Source organism: Chiloscyllium plagiosum, unplaced genomic scaffold (genome assembly GCF_037043375.1).
Source record: "Chiloscyllium plagiosum isolate Xiang-an unplaced genomic scaffold, Cpla_swu_hap1 HiC_scaffold_45, whole genome shotgun sequence".
Lineage (NCBI taxonomy): Eukaryota > Metazoa > Chordata > Chondrichthyes > Orectolobiformes > Hemiscylliidae > Chiloscyllium > Chiloscyllium plagiosum.
In genome coordinates, this window is record NW_028270183.1 from 39,010,261 (window position 1) to 39,028,682 (window position 18,422).

The window sequence follows — 18,422 nt, forward strand, 5'->3', positions numbered from 1 at the left end:
CTCTGACTTTCCAGAATCTGCAATTCTCACTATCTCCAATGGAGGTGTAGACCAAGGTGACTCAGAGGAAATGGTCCGTGCAGAAAGCTAACAATGGAGAGGAATATGTATCTGGTGGTGACATCCTTCTGGAGATGGCAGAAATGGCCCCTAATAACCTTATCAACGCTGATGGGAGATGGGTAAGGAATAGGGGGAGCCTGTTGTTGTATGGGAGAGAAGAGAGAGATAAGGGCTGAAATACGGGAAATGGGTCAGATACCCTGTTAACCATAGTGGTGGGGAATCCTCGATTAAGGAAAAAGGTGGACATTTTGGAGGCTCCCTTTTCGAAGTTGGCATCATTTGAGCAGATGAGATGTGGAACAATGAAATAGAAAGCAGAATGCGAGGATGTATCGTCAGGGTAACTGTGGAAGTCAGTGGGTTTGCAGTGAATATTAGTGGCCTGCCTGTAGCACTGTAAAATCCTATTGATTGCAAATATAATATAACTCCTGCTGAAGGTGGCAGAAATGGCCCCTAATAATCTTTTGAATGATGATGGGATGTAGGTAAGGATTAGGGGGAGTCTATCGTTGTGCGGGAGGGAAGAGAGGCGATGAGGGGTGAAGTACGGGAAATGGGTGACTTACGGCTGAGGGACCTGTCAGCCATGATGGTGGGGAATCCTTGGTCTCCCTGCAAAATAGCAAAATAAAATGTACATTATCAGTTAAATGAAATCTGCTGCCGAATTCATTACTTTTCGATTCATTTTAACTTAATGGAAGAGATTTTAAAGGAAATGTGGGAGTGGAAGTTGAAACTAAGATTGAATTTTACATTGAGGTTACAATTATTACTACGGTATGAGATACGTACAATGCTAACCTGTGTATGAGCCTCCACTAACAGGTATGATCTAAACATCCTAATTTCATCATCATTAATTATGAAAATTGGGGCGAGAAGATGAAGATTGAGCCCAATAACTCTGTATTCAGTGGAGAAACTTTTAAATTGATCTGTTTTGTTCTATAGGTGGATTCCCTGCGTCATGTTATACACCAGACAGGCGGATACAGTGATGAGATGGCAGCAAACCAGATTTACACCCCAAGGCGTATAGAAGTAAGACCCATTTAGTTAACCTTTTATATCTGTCATTTGGCATTTATGATATCATTTCTGGTTAAGGTTGGCTCGCCCATGGACACTAGATGTGCCTTGTCCATTTGTCTCCGAGTGTGCCTTGTCCATTCTCACTGAACCTGTCTTGTCCATTGACTCTCAACTTCCCTTGTCCATTTGTCATTGACCATACCTTGTCCATTGACACTGAGCATGCTTTGTCCATTGACACTGAGAGTGCCTCATATATTGTTACTGAGCATGCCTTGTTTATTGGCATTGAACCTGCACTGAGGAGGAAATGAGGACTGCAGATGCTGGAGATCGGAGTCGTGAGTGTGGTGGTGGGAAAGCACAGCAGTCAGGCAGCATCCGAGGAGCAGGAGAATCGACGTTTCGGGCAAAAGCCCTTCATCAGGGCTTGTCCATTATCACAGAGCATGCCCATTATCACAGAGCATGCCTTGTCCATTGTCACTGTGCAAACCTTGTCCACTGTTACTGTGTGTGCCTTGTCCATTGTCACAGAACGTACCTTGTCCATTGTCACAGAGCGTGCCTTATCGATTGTCACAGAGTGTGCCTTGTCCATTGTCACTGTGCGAGCCTTGCCCATTGTCACAGAACATGCCTTGTCCATTGTCACTGTGCAAGCTTTGCCCATTGTCACAGAGTGTGCCTTGTCCATTGTTACAGAGCATGCCTTGTCCATTATCACAGAACATGCCTTGTCCATTATCATAGAACATGTCTTGTCCATTGTCACAAAGCGTGCCTTGCCCATTGTCACAGAACATGCCTTGCCCATTGTCACAGAACGTGCCTTGTCTATTGTCACTGTGTGAACCTTGTCCATTGTCACAGAGCGAACTTGATCCATTGTCGCTGTGCGACCCTTGTCCGTTGTCACTCTGCGAATCTTATCCATTGTTAGTGTGCGAGCCTTGTCTGTTGTCACTGTGCAAATTTTGTCCATTGTCATTGTGAATCGTGTCCACTGTTACTGTGTGAGCCTTGTCCGTTGACACTGTGTGAACCTTGTCCGTTGTCACTGTGCGAACATTGCCCATTGTCACTGTGCGAACCTCGTTCATTGTCACTGTGCGAACCTTGTTCGTTCTCACTGTGAGAACCTTGTCCATTGTCACTGTGCAAACCTTGTCCATTGTCACTGTGCGAACCTTGTCCATTCTCACTGTGCAAATCTTGTTCGTTCTCACTGTACGAACCTTGTCCATTGTCAGTTTGCAAGGCTTGTCCATTGTCACTGTGCGAATCTTGTCCCTTGCCACTGTGCAAACTTTGTCCGTTGTCACTGTGCGAATCTGGTCCATTGTCACTGTCTGAACCTTCTCCGTTGTCACTGTGTGAAACTTGTGTGTTCTCACTTTGTGAACCTTGTCCATTGTCATTGTTCGAACCTTGTTCATTGTCACAGTATGATCCTTGCCCAGCGTCACTGTGCAAACCTTATCCATTGTGACTGTGCGAACGTTGTCCATTATCTCTGCGTGAACCTTGTCCATTGTCGCTTTATGAACCTTGTCCGTTGTCAACGTGCAAAACTTGTTCATTGTCACTCTGAGAGACTCGTCCGTTCTTACTGTTCGAACCTTGTCCATTATCATCAGGCGAACGTTGCACTGTATGAACCTTATCCGTTGTCATGGTGAGTAACTTGTTCATTGTCACTGTGTGAACCATTTCCGTTGTCACTGTGCGAACCTTTCCATTGTCACCGTGCAAAACTTGTTTATTGTCTCTGTGCGAGCCTTGTCCGATTTCACTGTGCAACTCAGGTCATTGTCACTCTGCGATCCTTATTCATTATCACTGTGCGAGCCTTGTTCATTGTCACTGTGCGAACCTTGACCATCGTCAGTGTTCGAGCCTTGTCCGTTGTCACTGTGCGAATCTGATCCATTGTCACTGTCTGAACCTTGTCTGTTGTCACTGTGCAAGCCTGCTCCGTTGTCACTGTGCAAACCTTGTTCATTCTCGCTTTGTGAACCTTGTACATTGTCACTGTTTGAACCTTGTTCATTGTCACTGTGCGAACATTGTCCATTGTCAAAGTGTGAACCTTGTCCTTTGTCAGTATGCAAATGTTTTCCACTTTGACTGTGCGAGCCATGTCCATAATCACTGTTTGAAACTTGTTCATTATCACTGAACTTGTCGTGTCCATTGTCACTGAACATGCCGTGTCCATTGTCACTGAACATGCCTTGTCCATTGTCACTGTACGTGCCTTGTCCATTGTCACTGTGCAAGCCCTGTTCATTGTCACTGTGTGAATATGGTCCATTGTCACTTTGCGAACATTGTGCATTGTCACTTTGCGAACCTTGTCCATATTCACTGTGTGAACCTTGTTCATTGTCACTGTGGGAGCTGTGTCCATTGTCACTGTGCAAACCGGTTCATGATCACTGTGCAAACCTTGTCTGTTTTCACTGTGTGAACCTTGTTCGTAGTCACTGTGTGAATCTTGTCCTTTGTCGCTGTGCAAGCCTTGCCCATTGTCATTGTGTGAACCTTGTCCATTGTCACTGTGCGAGCCTTGTTCTTTCTCAGTGTTCGAACCTTGTCCATTATCATCATGCGAACTTGCACATTGCTCCTGTGTGACCTTGTCCGTTGTCACTGTGCGAACCTTGTCCATTGTCACTGTGTGAACCATTTCCATTGTCACTGTGCAAGGCTTCTTCGTTGTCACTGTGCAAATCTTGTCTGTTCTCACTTTGTGAAACTTGTCCATTGTCACTGTGCGAACATTGTCCATTGTCAAAGTGTGAACCTTGTCCTCTGTCAGTGTGCAAATGTTTTCCATTTTGACTGTGCGAGCCGTGTCCATTATCACTGTTTGAAACTTGTTCAATATCACTGAACTTGCCATGTCCATTGTCACTGTACGTGCCTTGTCCATTGTCACTGTGCAAGCCCTGTCCATTGTCACTGTGCGAACGTGGTCCATTGTCACTGTGAACCTTGTCCATTGTCACTTTGCAAACATTGTCCATTGTCACTTTGTGAACCTTGTCTGTTGTCACTGTGCAAGCCTGCTCCGTTGTCACTGTGCAAACGTTGTCTGTTCTCACTTTGTGAACCTTGTCCATTGTCACTGTGTGAACCTTGTCCATTGTCACTGTTCGAACCTCGTCCATTGTCACTGTGTGAACCTTGTCCATTGTCACTGTTCGAACCTCGTCCATTGTCACTGTGTGAACCTTGTCCGCTGTCACTGTGCGAACATTTTCCATTGTCACTGTGTGAATATTGTCCATTGTCACTGTGCGAACATTTTCCATTTTCAGTGTGCGTACCTAGTCCATTGTCACTGTGCGAATCTTGTCCATTGCCACTGCGAGAACCTTCTGTGTTGTTACTTTGTGAACCTTGTCCATTGTCACTGTGCGAACGTTGTTCATTGTCACTGTGCGAACATTGTCCATTGTTAAAGTGCGAAACTTGTCCTTTTTCAGTTTGCGAATGTTTTCCTTTGTGTCTGTGCGAGCCTTGTCCATTGTCACTGTGCGATCCATGTTCATTATCACTGTGTGAAACTTGGTCATTGTCACTGAACGTGCCCTGTACATTGTCTCTGTGCGAATCCTGTCCTATGTCTCCGTGCGAACGTGGTCCATTGTCACTGTGCGAACGTGATCCATTGTCACTGTGAACCCTGTCCATTGTCACTGTGCAAATCTGGTCCATTGTCACTGTCTGAACCTTCTCCGTTGTCACTGTGCGAACCTTGTGTGTTCTCACTTTGTGAACCTTGTTCATTGTCACTGTATGAACGTTGTCCATTGTTTCTTTGTGAACCTTGTCCATTGTCACTGTGCAAACGTTGTCCATTGTCACTGTGCGAATCTGGTCCATAGTCGCTATGCGATCCTTATTCGTTATCACTGTGCAAGCCTTGGTCATTGTCACTGTGCGAATCTGGTCCATTGTCACTGTCTGAACCTTGTCTGTTGTTACTGTGCAAGCCTTCTCCGTTGTCACTGTGCAAACCTTGTCTGTTCTCACTTTGTGAAACTTGTCTGTTGTCACTGTTCGAACCTTGTTCATTGTCACTGTGCGAACATTGTCCATTGTCACTGTTCGAACGTTGTCCATTGTCACTGTGCGAACCTTGTCCATTGTCAAAGTGCGAACATTGTCCATTGTTAAAGTGCGAAACTTGTCCTTTTTCAGTTTGCGAATGTTTTCCATTGTGTCTGTGCGAGCCTTGTCCATTGTCACTGTGCGATCGATGTTCATTATCACTGTGTGAAACTTGGTCATTGTCACTGAACGTGCCCTGTACATTGTCTCTGTGCGAATCCTGTCCTATGTCTCTGTGCGAACGTGATCCATTGTCCCTGTGAACCTTGTCCGTTGTCACTGTGCAAATCTGGTCCATTGTCACTGTCTGAACCTTGTCCATTGTCACTGTGCGAACGTGATCCATTGTCCCTGTGAACCTCGTCCGTTGTCACTGTGCAAATCTGGTCCATTGTCACTGTCTGAACCTTGTCCATTGTCACTGTGCGAACGTGATCCATTGTCCCTGTGAACCTCGTCCGTTGTCACTGTGCAAATCTGGTCCATTGTCACTGTCTGAACCTTGTCCATTGTCACTGTGCGAACGTGATCCATTGTCCCTGTGAACCTTGTCCGTTGTCACTGTGCGAACGTGATCCATTGTCCCTGTGAACCTTGTCCGTTGTCACTGTGCGAACCTTGTGTGTTCTCACTTTGTGAACCTTGTTCATTGTCACTGTATGAACGTTGTCCATTCTTTCTTTGTGAACCTTGTCCATTGTCACTGTGCAAACGTTGTCCATTGTCACTGTGCGAATCTGGTCCATAGTCACAATGTGATCCTTATTCGTTATCACTGTGCAAGCCTTGGTCATTGTCACTGTGCGAATCTAGTCCATTGTCACTGTCTGAACCTTGTCTGTTGTCACTGTGCGAACCTTGTCCGTTGTCACTGTGCGAATCTAGTCCATTGTCACTGTCTGAACCTTGTCTGTTGTCACTGTGCAAGCCTTCTCCGTTGTCACTGTGCAAACCTTGTCTGTTCTCACTTTGTGAAACTTGTCCATTGTCACTGTTCGAACCTTGTTCATTGTCACTGTGCGAACATTGTCCATTGTCAAAGAGTGAACCTTGTCCTTCGTCAGTGTGCGAATGTTTTCCATTTTGACTGTGCGAGCCTTGTCCATTATCACTGTTTGAAACTTGTTCATTGTCACTAAACGTGCCTTGTCCATTGTCACTGTGCAAACGTGGTCCATTGTGACTGTGAATCTTTTCCGTTGTCACTTTGCGAGCTGTGTACATTGTCAATGTGTGAAGCTTGTCCGTTGTCATTGTGCGCACCTTGTCGATTGTCACTGTGCGAGCATGGTCCGTTGTGACTGTGCGAATCTTGTCCATTGATCCTGTGCAAACCTTTTCCATTGTCATGTGCAAATCTTGTTCATTCTCACTGTGCGAACCTTGTCCATTGTCAGTGTGCGAGCCTTGTCCGTTGTCACTGTGCGAACCTTGTCCATTGTCGCTGTGCAAACCTTGTTCGTTCTCACTGCGATCCTTGTCCATTGTCACTGCGAACTTTGTCCATTGACACTGTGCGAGCTTTATTCATTTTCATTTTGCGAAACTTGCCCATTGTCACTGTGCGAACCTTGGTAAAAACAATGACTGCAGATGCTGGAAACCAGATTCTGGATTAGTGGTGCTGTGCGAACCTTGTCCGTTGTTACTATGTGAACCTTGTCTGTTGTTACTGTGCGAACCTTGTCCGTTGTCACTGTGCGAATCTTTTCCATTGTCACTGTGCGAGCCTTGTCCGCTGTCACTGTCCGAACCTTGTCCATTGTCAGTGTGCGAGCCTTGTCCGTTGTCACTGTGCAATCCTTGCTGTTCTCACTTTTTGAACCTTGTCCATTGTCACTGTTCGAACCATTGTCACTGTGTGAACCTTGTTCATTGTCCGTGTGTGAACCTTGTCCATTGCCACTTTGAGAACTTTGTCCGTTGTCACTGTGTGAGTCTTGTCTGTTGTCACTGTGTGATTCTTGTCCATTGTCACTGTGCGAACATTTTCCATTTTTTTGTGTGCGTGCCTTGTCCATTGTCACTGTGTGAATCTTGTCCAATGTCAGTTCACGAACCTTGTCCATTGTCACTGTGCGAACCTTGTCCATTGCCACTGTGCAAACCTTATCCATTGCCACTGTGCGAACCTTGTGTGTTCTTACTTTGTGAACCTTGTTCATTGTCACTGTATGTACCTTGTCCATTGTTTCTGTGTGAACCTTGTTCATTGTCACTTTGCAAACATTGTCCATTGTCAAAGTGCGAAACTTGTCCTTTTTCAGTTTGCGAATGTTTTCCATTGTGACTGTGCAAGCCTTGTCCATTGTCACTGTGCGATCCATGTTCATTATCCCTGTGTGAAACTCGGTCATTGTCACTGAATGTGCCTGATCCATTGTCACTGAACATGCCCTGACCATTGTCTCTGTGCGAATCCTGTCCTATGTTTCTGTGCGAACGTGGTCCATTGTCACTGTGAACCCTGTCCGTTGTCACTTTGCAAGCCTTGCCCATCTTCACTGTGTGAACCTTGTCCATGATCACTGTGCAAACCGGTCCATGATCACTGTGCAAACCGGTCCATGATCACGGTGCAAACCTTGTCTGTTTTCACTGTGTGAACCTTGTCCGTAGTCACTGTGTGAATCTTGTCCATTGTAACTGTGTGAGCCATGTCCATTGTCACTCTGCAAACCTAGTCCGTTGTCATTGTGTGAGCTTTGTCCATTGTCACTGTGTGAATCTTGTCCATTGTCACTGTGTGAAACATGTCCGTTGTCACCGTGCAAAACTTGTTCATTGTCATTGTGCGAACCTTGTCCGTTGTCACTGTGCGAATCTGGTCCGTTGTCACTGTGTGAACCTTGTCCGCTGTCACTGTGCGAACATTTTCCATTGTTGTCACTGTGCGAAACTTTCCATTTTCAGTGTGCGTACCTTGTCTGTTGTCACTGTGCGAATCTTGTCTATTGTCAGTTTGCGAACCTTGTCCATTGCCACTGTGCAAACCTTGTCCATTGCCACTGTTCAAATCTTGTCCATTGCCACTGTGCAAACCTTGTCCATTGCCACTGTTCAAACCTTGTCCATTGTCACCTTGCAAGCCTTGGCCGTTGTCACTGTGCGAATCTGGTCCATTGTCACTGTCTGAACCTTGTCTGTTGTCACTGTGCAAGCCTTCTCCGTTGTCCCTGTGCAAACGTTGTCTGTTCTCACTTTGTGAACCTTGTCCATTGTCACTGTCCGAACCTCGTCCATTGTCACTGTGTGAACCTGTCCGTTATCACTGTGTGAACCTTTCCGTTGTCACTGTGTGAACTTTTCAGTTGTCACTGCGTGAACCTGTCAGTTGTCAGTGTACGAACCTTGTTCATTGTCCGTGTGCGAGCCTTGTCCATTGCCACTTTGCGACCCTTGTCCGTTGTCACTGTGTGAACCTTGTCCGCTGTCACTGTGCGAACATTTTCCATTGTTGTCACTGTGCGAAATTTTCCATTTTCAGTGTGCCTTGTCTGTTGTCACTGTGCGAATCTTGTCTATTGTCAGTTTGCGAACCTTGTCCATTGCCACTGTTCAAACCTTGTCCATTGTCACCTTGCCATTGTCACTGTGCGAATCTGGTCCATTGTCACTGTCTGAACATTGTCTGTTGTCACCGTGCAAGCCTGCTCCGTTGTCACTGTGCAAATCTTGTTCATTCTCGCTTTGTGAACCTTGTCCATTGTCACTGTTCGAACCTTGTTCATTGTCACTGTGCGAACATTGTCCATTGTCAAAGTGTGAACCTTGTCCTTTGTCAGTATGCGAATGTTTTCCATTTTGACTGTGCGAGCCGTGTCCATAATCACTGTTTGAAACTTGTTCATTATCACTGAACATGCCGTGTCCATTGTCACTGAACATGCCGTGTCCATTGTCACTGTACGTGCCTTGTCCATTGTCACTGTGCAAGCCCTGTTCATTGTCACTGTGTGAATATGGTCCATTGTCACTTTGCGAACATTGTGCATTGTCACTTTGCGAACCTTGTCCATATTCACTGTGTGAACCTTGTTCATTGTCACTGTGGGAGCTGTGTCCATTGTCACTGTGCAAACCGGTTCATGATCACTGTGCAAACCTTGTCTGTTTTCACTGTGTGAACCTTGTTCGTAGTCACTGTGTGAATCTTGTCCTTTGTCGCTGTGCAAGCCTTGCCCATTGTCATTGTGTGAACCTTGTCCATTGTCACTGTGCGAGCCTTGTCCTTTCTCAGTGTTCGAACCTTGTCCTTTCTCAGTGTTCGAACCCTGTCCATTATCATCATGCGAGCCTTGCACATTGCCCCTGTGTGACCTTGTCCGTTGTCACTGTGCGAACCTTGTCCATTGTCACTGTGTGAACCATTTCCATTGTCACTGTGCAAGCCTTCTTCGTTGTCACTGTGCAAACCTTGTCTGTTCTCACTTTGTGAAATTTGTCCATTGTCACTGTTCGAACTTTGTTCATCGTCACTGTGCGAACATTGTCCATTGTCAAAGTGTGAACCTTGTCCTTTGTCAGTGTGCGAATGTTTTCCTCTCAGTTGTCACTGTGCGAACCTTGTCCGTTGTCACTGTGCGTGGCTTGTCTGTTCTCATTGTTCGAACCTTGTCCATTATCATCACGCGAACCATGCACATTGCCCCGTGTGACCTTATCTGTGTTCACTGTGTGAACCTTGTCCGTTGTCACTGCAAATCTTGTCCATTGTCACTGTGTGAACCTTTTCCATTGTCACTGTGTGAGCCTTGTCTGTTGGCACTGTGTGAGCCATGTCCATTGTCACTGTGGGAGCCTTGTCTGTTGGCACTGTGTGAGCCATGTCCATCGTCACTGTGCAAACCTTGTCCATTGTCACTGTGTGAACCTTGTCCGTTGTCACTGTGCGAACCTTGTGTGTTCTCACTTTGTGAACCTTGTTCATTGTCACTGTATGAACGTTGTCCATTGTTTCTTTGTGAACTTGTCCATTGTCACTGTGCAAACGTTGTCCATTGTCACTGTGCGAATCTGGTCCATAGTCACTATGCGATCCTTATTCGTTATCACTGTGCAAGCCTTGGCCGTTGTCACTGTGCGAATCTGATGCATTGTCACTGTCTGAACCTTGTCTGTTGTCACTGTGCAAGCCTTGTCTGTTCTCGCTTTGTGAACCTTGTCCATTGTCACTGTTCGAACCTTGTTCATTGTCACTGTGCGAACATTGTCCATTGTCACTGTTCGAACGTTGTTCATTGTCACTGTGCGAACATTGTCCATTGTCAAAGTGTGAACCTTGTCCTTTATCAATGTGCGAATGTTTTCCATTTTGACTGTGCGAGCCGTGTCCATTATCACTGTGTGAAACTTGTTCATTATCACTGAATGTGCCTTGTCCATTGTCTCTGTGCGAACCCTGTCCATTGTCTCTGTGTGAACGTGGTCCATTGTCAGTGTGAACCTTCTCCGTTGTCACTGTGCGAACATTTTCCATTGTCACTGTGCGAGACATGTCTGTTGCCACTGTGCGAATCTTGTCTATTGTCAGTTTGCGAACTTTTCCATTCTCAGTGTTCGAACCTTGTCATTTCTCAGTGTCGTCATGCGAACCTTGCACATTGCTCCTGTGTGACCTTGTCCGTTGTCACTGTGCGAACCTTGTCCATTGTCACTGTGTGAACCATTTCCATTGTCACTGTGCAAGCCTTCTTCGTTGTCACTGTGCAAACCTTGTCTGTTCTCACTTTGTGAAATTTGTCCATTGTCACTGTTCGAACTTTGTTCATCGTCACTGTGCAAACATTGTCCATTGTCAAAGTGTGAACCTTGTCCTTTGTCAGTGTGCGAATGTTTTCCTCTCAGTTGTCACTGTGCGAACCTTGTCCGTTGTCACTGTGCGTGGCTTGTCCGTTCTCATTGTTCGAACCTTGTCCATTATCATCACGCGAACCTTGCACATTGCCCCGTGTGACCTTATCTGTGTTCACTGTGTGAACCTTGTCCGTTGTCACTGCAAATCTTGTCCATTGTCACTGTGTGAACCTTTTCCATTGTCACTGTGTGAGCCTTGTCTGTTGGCACTGTGTGAACCTTTTCCATTGTCACTGTGTGAGCCTTGTCTGTTGGCACTGTGCGAACCTTTTCCATTGTCACTGTGTAAGCCATGTCTATCGTCACTGTGCAAACCTTGTCCATTGTCACTGTGTGAACCTTGTACATTGTCACTGTGTGAACCTTGTCCATTGTCGCTGTGCAAACCCTGTTTGTTCTCACAGTGCGAACTTTGTCCATTGTCAGTGTGCAAGCCTTGTTCATTCACACTGTGCGAATGAGGTCCATTTTCCGTGTGCGAGCCTTGTCCGTTGTCACTGTTGGAACCTTGTCCATTGTCACTTTGTGAACCTTGTCCGCTGTCACTGTGCAAATCTGGTCCATTGTCACTGTCAGAACCTTCTCCGTTGTCACTGTGCGAACCTTGTGTGTTCTCACTTTGCGAACCTTGTCCATTGTCACTGTGCGAGTCTTGCCCATTGTGAATGCGCGAACCTTAGCCATTGTGACTGTGCGAGTCTTGTCCATTGTCAATGTGTGAACCTCGTTCATTGTCACTGTACGAACATTGCCCATTGTCACTGTGCGAGCATTTTCCATTGTCACTGTGTGAACCTTGTCCATTGTCACTGTGCGAACCTTGAACATTGTCACTGTGCGAGCCATGTCCATTGTCACTATGTGAACCTTGTCTTCTCACTGTGTGAACCTTGTCCATTGTCACTGTGTGAACCTTGTCCATTGTCACTGTGCGAACCTTGTCCATTGTCACTGTGTGATCCATGTCCATTGTCACTGTGTGAACCTTGTCTTCTCACTGTGGAAACCTTGTCCATTGTCATTGTGCGCACCTTGTCCATTGACACTGTGCGAACCTTGTCCATTTTCACTCTGCGAGCCTTGTCCGTCCTCACTGTTCGATCCTTGTCCATTATCATCATGTGATCCTTGCACATTGCCCCTGTGTGAACCTTGCCCATTGTCCCTGTGTGACCTTGTCCATTGCCACTTTGCAAACCTTGTCCTTTGTCAATGTGTGAACCTTCTCCATTGTCACTGTGGGAGCCTTGTCCACTATCACTGTGCGAATCTTGTCCATTCTCACTAAGCGAACCTTTTCCATTGTCCCTGTGCGAGCCTTGTCTGTTGGCACTGTGCGAATCTTGTCCATTGTCACTGTGTGAACCTTGTCCTTTGTTACTGTGTGAACCTTGGTCGTTGTCACTGTGCAAATCTTTTCCGTTGTCACTGTGCGAGCCTTGTCTGTTGTCCTTGTCCAAATATTGTCCATTGTCACTGTGTGAACCCTTTCCATTGTCGCTGTGCAAACCTTGTCTCATTCTCACTGTGCGAACCTTGTCCATTCTCACTGTTCGAAACTTGTCCAGTATCATCATGCGAATCTTGCACATTGCCCCTGTGTGAACCTTGTCCGTTGTTACTGTGTGAACCTTGTCCGTTGTCACTGTGCAAACTTTTTCCATTGTCCCTGTGCGAACCTTGTCCATTGTTACTGTGTGAACCTTGTCCGTTGTCACTGTGCAAACTTTTTCCATTGTCACTGTGCGAACCTTGTCCGTTGTTACTGTGTGAGCCTTGTCTGTTGTCACTGTGCAAACTTTTTCCATTGTCACTGTGCGAATCTTGTCCATTGTCACTGTGCGAACCTTGTCCGTTGTTACTGTGTGAACCTTGTCCGTTGTTACTGTGTGAACCTTGTCCGTTGTCACCGTGCTAATCTTTTCCATTGTCAATGTGCGAGCCTTGTCCGCTGTCACTGTCCGAATCTTGTCCATTGTCACTGTGTGTATCTTGTCCATTGTCACTGTGTGAACCTTGTCCGTTATCACTGTGTGAACCTTGTCCATTGTCACTGTGCGAATCTTGCACGTTGTCACTGTGCGAACCTTGTCCATTGTCGCTGTGCAAACCTTGTTCGTTCTCACTGCGATCCTTGTCCATTGTCACTGCGAACTTTGTCCATTGACACTGTGCGAGCTTTATTCATTTTCACTTTGCGAAACTTGCCCATTGTCACTGTGCGAACCTTGGTAAAAACAATGACTGCAGATGCTGGAAACCAGATTCTGGATTAGTGGTGCTGTGCGAACCTTGTCTGTTGTTACTATGTGAACCTTGTCTGTTGTCACTGTGCGAACCTTGTCCGTTGTCACTGTGCGAATCTTTTCCATTGTCACTGTGCGAGCCTTGTCCGCTGTCACTGTCCGAATCTTGTCCATTGTCACTGTGTGTATCTTGTCAATGAAGCCTGTCAATGAACACTGTGTAAACCTTGTCTGTTGTCACTGTGTGAACCTTTGTCCATTGTCATTGTATGAACCTTGTTCATTGTCACTGTATGAACTTTGTCAATTGTTTCTGTGTGAATCTTGTTCATTGTCACTTTGAGAACATTTTCTATTGTCAAAGGGCGAATCTTGTCCTTTTTCAGTGTACGAATGTTTTCCATTGTGATAGTGCGAGCCTTGGCCATTGTCACTATCCGATCCATATTCATTATCACTGTGTGAACCTTGGTCATTGTCACTGAACGTGTCTTGTTCATTGTCACTATATGAATCTTGTCCATTGTTCCTGTGTGAAACCTGTTCATCGTCACTGTCCGAACGTTGTCCATTGCCACTGTGCGAATTTGGTCCATTGTCACTGTCTGAACCTTGCCTGTTCTCACTGTGCGAGCCTTGTCCGTTTTCACTGTGCGAACCTTGCCCATTGTCACTGTGCGAGCCTTTTTCATTCTCGCTGTGCATACCTCGCCCATTGTCACTGTGCGAGCTTTATTCATTGTCACTTTGCGAACCTTGCCCACTGTCACTGTGCAAATCTGATCCATTGTCACTGTGTGAACCTTGTCCATTTCCACTGTGCAAACCTTGTCCATTGTCACTGTGTGAACCTTGTCCATTTCCACTGTGCAAACCTTGTCCATTGTCACTGTGCAAATCTGATCCATTGTCACTGTGTGAACCTTGTCTGTTGTCACTGTGCAAGCCTTCTCCATTGTCACTATGCGAACCTTGTCTATTCTCACTTTGTGAACCTTGTTCATTGTCACTGTTTGAACCCCGTTCATTGTCACTTTGCGATTCTTGCCCATTGTCACTGTGCAAGCCTTATCCATTGTCACTGTGCAAACATTGTCCATTGTCACTGTATGAACCTTGTCCATTATCACTGTATGAACCTTGTCTATTATCACTGTATGAACCTTGTCCGTTGTCACCGTGAGTAACTTGTTCATTGTCACTGTGCGAACCTTGTCCATTGTCACTGTGAAAAACTTGTTCATTGTCTCTGTGTGAATCTTGTCCGATGTCACTGTACGAGTCTGGTCCATTGTCACTGTGAGATCCTTATTCATTATCACCTTGCGAACCTTGGTCATTGTCACTGAACATGCCTTGTTCATTGTAACTTTACGAACCTTGTCCATTGTTCGTGTGTGAACCTTGTCCATTGTCACTGTGTGAATCTTCTCCGTTTTCACTGTGCAATCCTTGTCCATAGTCACATTGCAAGCCGTGTACATTGTCATTGTGCAAACTTTGTCCGTTGTCATTGCGCAATCGTTGTCCATTGTCACTGTGCGAACCTTGTCCATTATTACTGTATGAACCTTGTCAGTTGTCACCGTGAGTAACTTGTTCATTGTCACTGTGCGTGCCTTGCGCATTGTTAGTGTGTGAACCTTGTCCATGGTCTCTGTGTGAAACTTTCTGTTGTCACTGTGTAAACCTTGTCCATTCTCACTGTGCGAACCTTGTCTATGATCATTGTATGAACCTTGTCTGTTGTCACTGTGCGAATCTAGTCCATTGCCACTGTGTGAACCTTGTCCATTGCCACTGTGTGAACCTTCTTCATTGTCACTGTGCGAGCCTTGTCCATTCTTTCTGTGCTAACCTTGTCTATTCTGACTGTGCAAACCTTGTCTATGATCACTGCGTGAACCTTGTTCATTGTCACTGTGTGAACCTTGTCCATTTCCACTGTGCAAACCTTGTCCATTGTCACTGTGCAAATCTGATCCATTGTCACTGTCTGAACCTTGTCTGTTGTCACTGTGCGAACCTTGTCTGTTCTCACTTTGTGAACCTTGTTCATTGTCACTGTTCAAATCCTGTTCATTGTCACTTTGCGATTCTTGCCCATTGTCACTGTGCAAACGTTGTCCATTGTCACTGTACGTACCTTGTCCATTGTCAGTGTCCGAACCTTGTCCATTGTCACTGTGAAAAACTTGTTCATTGTCTCTGTGCAAACCTTGTCCGATGTCACTGTACGAATCTGGTCCATTGTCACTGTGAGAACCTTATTCATTATCACCTTGCGAACCTTGGCCATTGTCACTGAACATGCCTTGTTCACTGTAACTTTACGAACCTTGTCCATTGTTCGTGTGTGAACCTTGTCCATTGTCACTGTGTGAATCTTCTCCATCTTCACTGTGCAATCCTTGTCCATTGTCACATTGCAAGCCGTGTACATTGTCATTGTGCGAACCTTGTCCGTGGTCATTGTGCAATCGTTGTTCATTGTCACTGTGTGAACCTCCTTCATTGTCACTGTGTGAACCTCCTTCATTGTCACTGTGCGACTTTGTCCGTTCTCACTGTGCAAACAGTGTCCAATGTCACTTTGCAATCTTTGTCCATTATTACTGTGTGAGCCTTGTCCATTGTCACTGTGCGAGCCTTGTTCATTGTCACTTTGCGAACCTTGCCTTTTGTTACTGTGTGAACCTTGTCCGTGGTCAATGTGCGAAACTTGCCTGTTGTCACTTTGTAAACCTTGTCCATTGTCACTGTGCGAGCCTTGTCAATTCTTACTGTGCAAACTTTGTCTATGATCACTGCGTGAACCTTGTCCATTGTCACTGTGTGAACCTTGTCCGTTGGCACTGTGCGAACTTTGTCCATTGTCACTGTGTGAACTATGTCCATGGTCAATGTGCGAAACTTGCCTGTTGTCACTTTGTAAACCTTGTCCATTGTCACTCTGCAAACCTGTCCATTCTCACTGTGCACACCTTACCCATTGTCACTGTGCGAACCTTGTCCATTGTCACTGTGCGAACCTTGTCCATTGTCACTCTGCAAACATTGCCCATTGTCACTGTGCGAGCCTTTTCCATTGTCACTGTGCGAGCCTTGTCCATTGTCACTGAGCGAACCTTGTTCATTGTCACTGTTCGAATATTGTCCTTTGTCACTGTGCAAGCTTCGACCATTGTCATCATGTGAACCTTGTCCATTGTCACTGTGCGAACCTTGTCCATTTTCATTGTGCGCACTTTGTCCAATGTCACTGTGTGAACCTTGCCCATTGTCACTGTGTGAATCTTGCCCATTGTGAATGTGCGAACCTTAGCCATTGTGACTGTGCAAGTCTTGTCCATTGTCACTGTGTGAGCCTTGTCCATTGTCACTGTGCGAACCTCGATCATTGTCACTGTACGAACATTGCCCATTGTCACTGTGCGAGCCTTTTCCATTGTCACTGTGCGAGCCTTGTCCATTCTCACTGTGTGAACCTTGTCCATTGTCACTGTGCGTACCTTGTCCATTGTCACTGTGTGAACCTTTGTCCATTGTCACTGTGCGAACCTTGTTCATTGTCACTGTTCGAATATTGTCCTTTGTCACTGTGCAAGCTTCGACCATTGTCATCATGTGAACCTTGTCCAATGTCACTGTGCGAACCTTGTCCATTTTCATTGTGCGCACTTTGTCCATTGTCACTTTGCGAACCTTGTCCATTGTCACTGTGCGAACCTTGTCCATTGTCACTGTGCGAGTCTTGCCCATTGTGAATGCGCGAACCTTAGCCATTGTGACTGTGCAAGTCTTGTCCATTGTCAATGTGTGAACCTCGTTCATTGTCACTGTACGAACATTGCCCATTGTCACTGTGCGAGCATTTTCCATTGTCACTGTGTGAACCTTGTCCATTGTCACTGTGCGAACCTTGTCCATTGTCACTGTGCGAGCCATGTCCATTGTCATTGTGTGAACCTTGTCTTCTCACTGTGTGAACCTTGTCCATTGTCACTGTGCGAGCCATGTCCATTGTCACTGTGTGAACCTTGTCTTCTCACTGTGCAAACCTTGTCCATTTTCACTTTGCGAGCCTTGTCCGTCCTCACTGTTCGATCCTTGTCCATTATCATCATGTGATCCTTGCACATTGCCCCTGTGTGAACCTTGCCCATTGTCCCTGTGTGACCTTGTCCATTGCCACTTTGCAAACCTTGTCCTTTGTCAATGTGTGAACCTTCTCCATTGTCACTGTGGGAGCCTTGTCCACTATCACTGTGCGAATCTTGTCCATTCTCACTAAGCGAACCTTTTCCATTGTCCCTGTGCGAGCCTTGTCTGTTGGCACTGTGCGAATCTTGTCCATTGTCACTGTGTGAACCTTGTCCTTTGTTACTGTGTGAACCTTGGTCGTTGTCACTGTGCAAATCTTTTCCGTTGTCACTGTGCGAGCCTTGTCTGTTGTCCTTGTCCAAATATTGTCCATTGTCACTGTGTGAACCCTTTCCATTGTCGCTGTGCAAACCTTGTCTCATTCTCACTGTGCGAACCTTGTCCATTCTCACTGTTCGAAACTTGTCCAGTATCATCATGCGAATCTTGCACATTGCCCCTGTGTGAACCTTGTCCGTTGTTACTGTGTGAACCTTGTCCGTTGTCACTGTGCAAACTTTTTCCATTGTCCCTGTGCGAACCTTGTCCATTGTTACTGTGTGAACCTTGTCCGTTGTCACTGTGCAAACTTTTTCCATTGTCACTGTGCGAACCTTGTCCGTTGTTACTGTGTGAGCCTTGTCTGTTGTCACTGTGCAAACTTTTTCCATTGTCACTGTGTGAATCTTGTCCATTGTCACTGTGCGAACCTTGTCCGTTGTTACTGTGCGAACCTTGTCCGTTGTTACTGTGTGAACCTTGTCCGTTGTCACTGTGCGAATCTTTTCCATTGTCAATGTGCGAGCCTTGTCCGCTGTCACTGTCCGAATCTTGTCCATTGTCACTGTGTGTATCTTGTCCATTGTCACTGTGTGAACCTTGTCCGTTATCACTGTGCGAGCCTTGTCCATTCTTACTGTGCAAACCTTGTCTATGATCACTGCGTGAACC

The 18,422-nt window shown here is 46.0% G+C and overlaps 1 protein-coding gene across 8 annotated transcripts in view; it reads left to right on the top strand.

Annotated features, from left to right (window-relative positions):
- LOC122552150 (pre-B-cell leukemia transcription factor 1-like) overlaps window positions 1-18,422 on the top strand; it is a 621,501-nt gene that overhangs the window by 566,501 nt on the left and 36,578 nt on the right. For all 8 annotated transcript variants that reach the window (XM_043694652.2, XM_087983510.1, XM_043694655.2 and 5 more), the window contains one exon: window positions 1,024-1,113. In XM_043694652.2, coding sequence (XP_043550587.1) covers window positions 1,024-1,113 — 90 coding nt within the window. The remainder of the gene's footprint in view (window positions 1-1,023; window positions 1,114-18,422) is intronic.